The following is a 9798-nucleotide window of genomic DNA, read 5'->3' on the forward strand; positions in this document are numbered from 1 at the left end:
GGCAAGTAACGCGTGAGTATTTTTTTTTTAATGAAGAAGGAATGTCCGTACTGACAAACAATGAAAGAAATTTTGATCGTAGCATTAAACATTTTTCAAACTTGGTGATCAGAACGGCTCATACTCTGCGGATGGTATAATTTGGGATCGTTTCATTTGTTTTAGGCGAGTGAAATGAATATAGATCTTATTTGAGATTAAAGATATGTAAGAATATCCCAGGTACAAAACATAAAAAAAAAAAAAATCCCAACCATTCTATTTGAAACATGTTTCGAACTTTAACAGCTATTGGCAGTTATTTTCCTTCTAACAGCAGAGAATGTAATTTGAGATCACGTCTTTCTTATTAGGTGAGTGAAATTAATTTTGTTACTCTGCTTTTAGATTTTAGACAGAAGTGTAAATGGCCACAGATACAAGTCCCGCAGGATTTTATATCTTTTATTTAAGAAAAGCTTTGGAATAGAAGATTAAGAATAGATTTATCAATACAAAATAACTATGCGTAGTATCCTTTTTGACAAAATAGAATCTTCATATCTTTTAAAAATGTGCCCGACGTCGGTTTCTTCTTTTTGGGTTTCCCTTAAACGGGGTGGTCATTGTGACTACAAATCGATTTGTAAGGAACGTTAGTTCAATTTTTGTTATGGGGCAGCAGCATTTTATCAGATGATGTTCTCGTTGTACTTTTGAAAGGGGTATTTTATAAACGACTTTCCGTTCTTTTATATAGAACTCCTGTAGGCTGACATCGTCATTATTATTTAAATTCATTTCAGTGTGATGTTAAGTCAAATTTCATTGTGGGTTAATGAGATGTACTCATAAAATGCCAGCGAAACATTATTTATTTATTAGTAAATTAACCCTGTACAGTCCAGATTAAGAATATTATCGCAAATACGATATGATGAAGTACATCCCGCCTTTTGAACAAAATTTCTTAGTAGCATAGATAACTACACCGTCTAAGCTGCATTTCATTCTCGAATCCAGGTTTAAATTAGGAAAGCACGATGATGGCTATGAATCCAAGGTTTTATGAGAGAAAGATAGAAACTGTTTTAAGAAAAACTAGTGTCCACTTTTATTATATTTCTTACACGGGGGAATATATTCTATGATCCAATCGAAAGTGCAGGAACGTGAGAGTACAAGGAGTCAAGACTGACGGAAAGGTTATGGAGCTAATGGTTTATAGTTTACTTGTGTATCAGTTTTTGAATATATTTTGTGTTTCCACGTATTTTTCGCTTTCATTAATTTGCTCCTTTTTGTCAATTTTTATTTTTTTTTCTCACTATTTTCGATTGAATACCACCGAGATATGAGTTTTCTATCATTTTGTCAGTTCTTGTGTGTATTGATAGCATTTACCATTTTCATACTGCCTTTTTGTACAGATTCATATTTTTGCACTTGAAGCTGTAAACGCTGAGCTATTCCATATAGAATCAGGAACTTCACGAGTGAGGACTTAAAAATTAAAGTTAGATTTTACATTTCAAATAAAATTGACGTTTGTTCGATTAGCACTTGCTGATGGCTCAAAGCACATAGGATACAGGCTTGGGTGTCGTTTTAAAGCTGATCAACAGTTGTATGTGGAGTATTATTACAAACAATCCTCGCAGACCGTTTAAACGCTCAAAATTGTAAGTTTCAAAACCACATAATTTTATTCCGTTACACTCAATAAAACATCTACATCAAACATAAGTTGAAGATCTTGGAGGGCAAGGGAACTGACTTTTGAAGTAGGTGTATGTATGCCTAGGAAATTGAAAAATTAAATCTTTGAGTTTTACGTCCCACGGTTATGCCGGTTAGGCTAAAGGAGACGGTGATGATGAGAGATGAGTGAAATGGTGGAATGAAGAAAGTGGGAGGAAACGGGAGAACCCCGAGAAAACCCACGAGCACGGTGTTTGTCCACCACAGAGTTCACTTGGCGGGGGCTGGGATCGAACCCGGGACCCCAAGCACCAGAGGTGAACGCTCTTCCATTGAGCCACCGCGCCCCCCGCCTAGGAAATTGACTCTCCATAGTGAAATATATAAGTTGGGAATAGAACCATGACGCAAATCACTCATTGGTAGACCCTCGAGTGCAGTGCGATGTGGTTCTCTTAGTTTGCATATTGTGTCCCGGAGAGTAGTTTTCCGAGTATAAATAAACCTTATTGGAAACGTCATGTATAACTTAGATCCCTTTTATTATGGGACCTCAATTCAGCTGTCTAGAAACATTGAACTATATAAATTTTCGAACTATCAGTAACCAGATTAAACTTTGTAGTTTCTCATAATTTGTGATAAATTATTACTTTTGGAAACAGTGGTGGATAAACTCACATGAAAAGGTGATGTGTCAATGTACCTTTTTTGTGGTATTTGACATCCTGCTATTTTACACATACTTGTTGACAGCTCGAAAATGGAGTTATGATAGTTCACTTTGGTTTCCGACAGCTTAGTTACTATTAATGCACTGCAACTATATATATATGTATAGCCTATATATAATGTGGCAGTGCATCATATATATATATATATATATATATATATATATATATATATATATATACATACAGCATTTAACTTTTATTACTTTGATCTGGTTACGTGACAAGAAGCAAGGACATTCTTACCTTATATCAGAAATCTTTTAATTCTGCATTATCATGAGAGAGCTTATTAATTAAGACATCTTAATTAACTTTATTTAGTATATATCTTTCATACTGTATTAACATAAACGATTCAAGGTTGTCTTGCCCGAGGTTCACCCTTAAGCTTTATTTAATAATATTGAGTTTCAAAAAAGCTTGTTTATTTTGTTGTTCTGTAAAAGGGATACTGAGGATGAACTTGTACATTTTAAAGAGGAATGTATAATATATGGCGTACATGTGATATTCATATATGATTTTGAACGCACACGTGAGGCAAGACTTTCAAGCTTAGTTTGATTTCCTACATCCCTTGTTCAATATTGCCTCACCATACTTCCTCTTCATACTCACTACTTATATATCCAATATCATATTCACTCACAACATCTCCTTGCGATGACTTGGACTAAATATCTGCATACAGTTAAGTTCCTCGATTGGTTTCCCTTTATCTATGCCACAGATTTTGTTCATTACATTTGAGGGTAGTTCGTCTTTTAAATCTGAATTCCGCCTTGAATCGAAACACACCAAGTCGCAGTAAACATTTTCGTGTTTCGAAAACCGATTAGTCACATTTTGAATGATTTTGTTAAGGACATCACTGAAATCACATAGTCTGAAACTTTTCTCTTCTGTATCCCTGATTTCATGACATGCCAATTCAGGTGATGCAACAATATTACATATTTGTGAATTACTTCCATTTTTTGTACCTGTTTTGGGCAAAGGTGCTACTTAAAATTGCACAATCTCTTGTTACAAAGAAGAAGAAAAATATATAGAAGATATGTTGTTTTTAGATAGATATATTTTGTATATCCCTTTCATACTGTATTAACATAAACGATTCAAGGTTGTCTTGCCCGAGGTTCGCCCTTAATCTTTATTTAATAATATTGAGTTTCAAAAACGTTCGTTTACTTCTTTCTTTACTTGTGAAAGAGGGATACTAAGGAGGAACTTGTACATTTTAAAGAGGAATGTATAATATAAGGCGTACATTGTGAATTATTTCCACTTTTTTTGTACCTATTTTGAGCAAAGGTGCTACTTAAAATTGCACAATCTGTTGTTAAAAAGAAGAAGAAAAAATATATAGAAGATATGTTGATTTGAGATAGATAATCTGTAATTGTGGTTACAGTAATACCATTAGATTTTTTGTTACGGTTTGCTATGGCAACTGGTAGTTATTAATGGAGATTACAGAATAAAAAGTAGTTGTGGTGAATGTGATGTGTCTAATTTGAAAGTTATTCAATCACTAATTATTGCAAATATACCTATAAATGAAGAGTGCCTGATAGTGGTGACTTATCTTAGTATTCGAACTTGTTTCATGTGACAAAAATTCGTTATTTTAATTATAATGTTACAATCACACAATTACATTCTACGGAAAGAAAAATTTTACACTATCGCAGGGAAAGGTAGGCACATTTTATATGATTTGATCACAACAAAACGCTTGCCCCATCCTGGATTTTTCGGCACCTACACCTCTTCAAATCCCTACTACCCCTACAACCTCCCGCTACGCGCTACACCCAATCTGTTACGCTCCTTGTGGCTACTGCTTTGAAGCAAATGCGGAGTATGAGAATTAATTCTGTCATACCTGTAGTTTCGTGTGCAGAAGATAAATACTTCTGGGTCATGGTGAGTGGTGGTTCGCAGTGGGTCATGGTGGTGGTGGGTCGCAGTGGGTCGCGTGCTGTTGACCCACGATCGACTGACTTAATGACCTACTCCAACTGTGGCTCTCCAGTTACTCAAATTTAAACGTAAGTTTTCCGCTAATATTTTGTGTAGAAAATATTCTATTGTACGTTTCCAGAACAATAAGTGTAATAAAAAGAACTGAATATAATTGAGCACTTATGCTTATAATAAACTAACTTGTGGAGTTTGCAGATGCAATTATGTAAGCTTTGCTACAAAATTATTTACAAAGACCATAATTCAGTGACCTCTGAAATACAAAGTAACAAAATAATATATAAGATTCAGTCTACAGAGGAGTTGTTACTCCACTATTTCGAGAATGGAGATAAGACGAGAAATGTTTACTATACTTTTTGTCTCATCTATATTCTCATCTCCAAATCATGACGATAGTGTGCGTTAGCCTTGAGCCGTCTCCAATGAAAAGGTTAAGTCTCATCCCGAGTTTGTTTGGTTTCTTTTAGAATGGAGATGAGAAATTAGTCTTTTCATGGGCAAAATTACACAAAGCCGAAATATATATATATATATATATATATATATATATATATATATATATATATATATATATTTGCCTAATATCACGTTTCTGCTATTAATGGTATGACCTGAGCAATAATAAGTTTTTAATTTTTAAATATTCTTCGAGATAATTATTCTTATCACTAGTATTATTCCTGAAAATTTGATGATTCAAGTGTTGAAACAAATGAGTATTCAAATATTTGAATGTAATAAAGCGTGTGTTATCGCCGATCAATCGCCATCAAATTTTCTAAAGAAAGAAAAAAAAAAGTTGCTCGACGTGTATTCGATCGAAGAACCTCCAGATTACTGGTCAAGCGCGTAGACCGCTGAACTACGATCACTACGCTGTAAATGATTCGTCTTTAATCTGGTTACGTTAAGTTTCTCTGCCTGAGCTTGGAAAGTGGTATGTTATTTTTTTCTTCGTTTCAAAGAGCCTTTCGTATTCCTTTTAAGATGATATAAGTGAATGATTTTCGGTAGAGTTTATATTGATAAGTTCAGTTGTTCTTAAACCATTGGTTCGCAAGTTTGTTTTTTCTCCACACGTAACTACAGATAAGACAGATTTATTCTCATACTGTGCATTTTTTCAAATCAGCCGCCATTGCCTTGTGAAAGACTTATGGCCGCCACGATATAAATGATTGTCAATTTGATATACTGAAATAAACTACAGCCTCTTATTTTGAGAATAGATTGATATGGAGACTTCTCTGTGGTACTCCATTTCATATTTCTACAATATTTCATGTAATAAATTAAGCGTAATTTTATCATGAAAGATAGCGATTACTTTTTTTTTTCGGTTCTTAGTCATTATTTCCATTCACATTTCCTTGTTTGTTGAATTTGTTACAGGGGCGATAACGTATTCTCTTTCCACGGAGAACAGAATAAGTTTATTACATTAAAGGAAGCCATTTCTCATTCAGATGAGGAATCTCATACTTCGATGTAGTTTGGCAAAGGTTTTCATCCATCATGTTTGTCAAGAGATATGCTGACACAGGCAAGTGAAGAGCGTAATACGTTTCAAAAGAGTGATAAACGCTTTAGTCCAAGTTCAACTTTGTCAAGCGGTAGGTTAGTTCATACAGGTGAGAAATCCCACATTTGCGAAGTATGTGGAAAGGAATTTAGTGAATCTTCAAGTTTGGCTACGCACATGTTAATTCATACAGGAGCAAAGTTACATACATGCGAAGAGTGTGTTAAGGCATTTAAACGACGATCAAGTTTAGCCGCACATATATTAAGCCACATAGAAGAAAAATGTTACACATGCCAAGAGTGTGGTAAGGCATTTATTCGACGTTCAAATTTGGTTATACACATGTTAATCCACACAGGACAAAAAACTCTCAAATGCCTAGAGTGTGATAAGGCATTTAATCGACGTTCAAGTTTGGTAAGACATATGTTAATCCACACAGGAGAGAAATCTCATACATGTCAAGAGTGTGGTAAGATATTTAGTCTACGTTCAAATTTGGTTAAACACATGTTAATCCATACAAAAGAAAAACCTTACACATGCCAAAAGTGTGGTAAGGCATTTAATCAAAGTTGCAGTTTAGCAACACACATGTTTATCCACACAGAAGAAAAACCTCATACATGTCAAGAGTGTGATAAGGCATTTAATTGACGTTCAAGTTTGGTAAGACATATGTTAATCCACACAGATGAAAAAACCCACACATGCCAAGTGTGTGGTAAGGCATTTAATTAACGTTCAAGTTTTGCTGGACACATGTTAATCCACACAGGAGAAAAACCTCACAAATGCCAAGAGTGTGGTAGGGCATTTAATCACCGTTCCAGTTTTGCAGCACACACGTTATTCCATACAGGAGAAAAACCTCACAAGTATCAAGAGTGTGGTAAGGCATTTAGTCTTCGTTTAAATTTGGTTAAACACACGTTAATCCACACAAAAGTAAAAACTCACACATGCCAAGAGTGTGGTAAGGCATTTAGTCGACGTTCAAGTTCGGTAAAACATATGTTAATCCACACAGAAGGAAAAACTCACACATGCCAAGAGTGTGATAAGGCATTTAATCAACGTTCAAGTTTGGCTAAACACATGTTAATCCACACAAAAAAAAATCTCACAAATGCCTAAAGTGTTACAAGGCATTTAAACGACGTTCATATTTGGCAGCACATATGTTGATCCACATAGGAGAAAAGCCTCATAAATGCCAAGAGTGTTGTAAGGCATTTAATCACCGTTCCAGTTTAGCAACACACATGTTAATCCACACAGGAGAAAAACCTTACAAGTGTCAAGAGTGTTGTAAGGCGTGTAGTCTTCGTTCAAATCTGGTGAAACATGTTAATCCACAGAGAAGAATAACCTCACAAATACCAAGAGTGTGGTAAGGCATTTAGTCAACGTTCCAGTTTAGCAACACACATTATTATTATTATTACGAAATTGCAGCAATAGGTATAACAAACGAAAGCATCAATTAAGTCACCAAACTACAATTTTTACCTCATGGTTTTATGTAAAGGAAATAATATTTTTAAAGAATTCTACATTCTTCTCTAACTGTTGTATCTGAATCCAATAAGTTACCTACTGTTCTTATAAATTCAATTAAGTGATGGTAAACTAACATCTGATCTCCAGATATTTATACAGTGTATATTGAACAAAGAACTCGTTTGTTTGTATTCTCTCTGATTATATTTGAATAAGAAATTAGAACGAAAGTGCTCTGTACTAGTTGAAGGTACCTCCCCTACATTCGTCTTATATGACTAAGAAAACGAGAAGTTAAAATCAGTCCACGGACTTACAGATTTGATGCCAGTAGCGTCAGCCTTGGTTTAGCTCTTAGGCTGACCGCACATTGACTAGAGGACAGGACGGCCGAACCGAGCACAATAATGTGAGCGATGCAAAAACAAAACCTCGTATCACATATTCACTCTAGAACGTGCTAGACAAAGGATTTTAATTACATGAAAATTAGCATAGTATCATGTATCATTACTATAGTAAATAATGTGTTATATGTCTCATTATCTACGCAGGTAGATATATAGGATATTGTATGTCAAATTACCAATAAGAAGTTAATATTTCCTTTTGTGCTCAAAATAGTCTAATCGGTGGTAAACGTTGTCGATACTCTTAATGTGTCGTTCCATTTTGTAGTTGTTTCTTTAAGAAGTTAATTTGCCAAAACTTCTTTATGTATTTCCGTGGTGCATTGTCATAAGGGCTTGAGTTACTTTTTGGCGACTTTTAGTTTCTAATCCAGTATTGTTTGGAAAACACAAGCAAGCTTTCACTTTATTTTATTGGATAATATCTGGTACAGAATCCTTACTATAAAACCAAGATGTATCAGTGTGTCAGTCACGTTATTAATAGCTTACAGTTGGGCGAATAGTTGTCGCTAATTGCACTGCCTCTACGTGACAGCAAGAGATATCGCCGCAATATGCAGGCGTGCCGAAATTAAGAAAAAACAAGTAGTAACTTAAAAAATAAATTGTTAATAGGGCTTAAGGAATATTTTCTAACATTTTATTGATACTAAGGATTTATGTCGAGATGTATCCCCAGTATCATCAAGGTGTGTTAAACTACAGAAGTTTTATTTTGGTTTATGTTCTAAATACCACTCAAGACCTAAAAGCTTTTAAATATTTTATTTTATTTCACTTTCAGTTTAGCGTCCCTTGCAGCAACGAGGCTATATGAGACGTGAACCTACAGCTTAACGTGGAATCCGAACGACATGAACTCATACCGGGAATAAAACTAGGAACTCTCACGCCAAAAGCGTGTACTCTAAACTTTTAATTGTATGTTAACAGTATGCTAATGAAGTAACTTGCAAGATTAACATTTGCATGGTCGTTGGATTCCGGAATGAAACATAAATAAGACCATTTACTAGTTTTTTTTCTCTTTTGTAATCGTTTCAAGACGTTTTTGTTTTTCATGGGAAGAAAGTGAGTCTCTTAGCACACACAAAAGAACTGATATTAACAAATCAGGTAAACCATTGACTTGATCTAGTGGTAATTATAAATTTAAGATCAAGGTTCCATCGGATAGGCTTTTATTGTAATAGAAATATTTGTAAATTATTCTTTTTGGATCAACAGATCCAATATATTTAATGTAAAAATTTTCTTGTACGCCTTACATCTGGAGAACTATATATAGTGTAGCCAAACCAGAACTATCACTTAACTCACTACGATGTTGGTTATAACGTAAAATATACAAAAACTCGATTTAGGGTCCGTTCAAACATTTTTATTTATTTATTTATGACTTCTTTTACGTGGCGAAGTTAAGGCTCTGCAGCCTTCTCCGAGCACTTAACCACGTGCATACATTTTTTTTTAAAAAAAAGCACCAATATATAGAAAATATTAACAATTACAAAATAAAATTATTGAACCACATAAAAAGAATAATATACTACTTAAGTAAAAAAGTAGTTAAACACTTCAAAAACAAAAATTGAAAATAATATACAATATAGGAAACAAAAATAACACGGAGAAACTTAAAATGCATAAATCATACAGCGGTACCAGAACTATGAATATATGAGCTGTACAAATTAACATAGGTTACCTATTGATTGTGTGTTCATATGTGGGTTATTAATAATCTCGTAAAACGAAGATAAGGGAATTTACAGATTTTTTAAATTTGGCAACTGTGGAAACGTTGTGTATTAATTGAGGTAAACTGTTCCAGAGGCGTGTAGTACTTACTGTGAAGGATTTTGAGCATTAATCAGAATTGTGACTGGGTATGGAGGGCAAGAAATTATTTTGTGATCTTGTACTTCTAGTATGAAAGTCTGATAAATAT

General features: G+C 34.2%; 1 protein-coding gene across 1 annotated transcript in view; it reads left to right on the plus strand.

Moving 5' to 3' along the window:
* Positions 1 to 7485, plus strand: part of LOC145674658 (uncharacterized) — a 32698-nt gene extending 25213 nt beyond the window's left edge. The window contains exon 2 of the mRNA XM_081744879.1: positions 5799 to 7485. Within this exon, the coding sequence (XP_081601005.1) occupies positions 5799 to 5898 (100 nt within the window). The 3' untranslated portion in view covers positions 5899 to 7485. The remainder of the gene's footprint in view (positions 1 to 5798) is intronic.
* The last annotated feature ends 2313 nt before the right edge of the window (positions 7486 to 9798 follow it).

Source organism: Thermobia domestica, chromosome 17 (genome assembly GCF_964235325.1).
Source record: "Thermobia domestica chromosome 17, izTheDome1.hap1.1, whole genome shotgun sequence".
Taxonomy (NCBI): Eukaryota; Metazoa; Arthropoda; class Insecta; order Zygentoma; family Lepismatidae; genus Thermobia; species Thermobia domestica.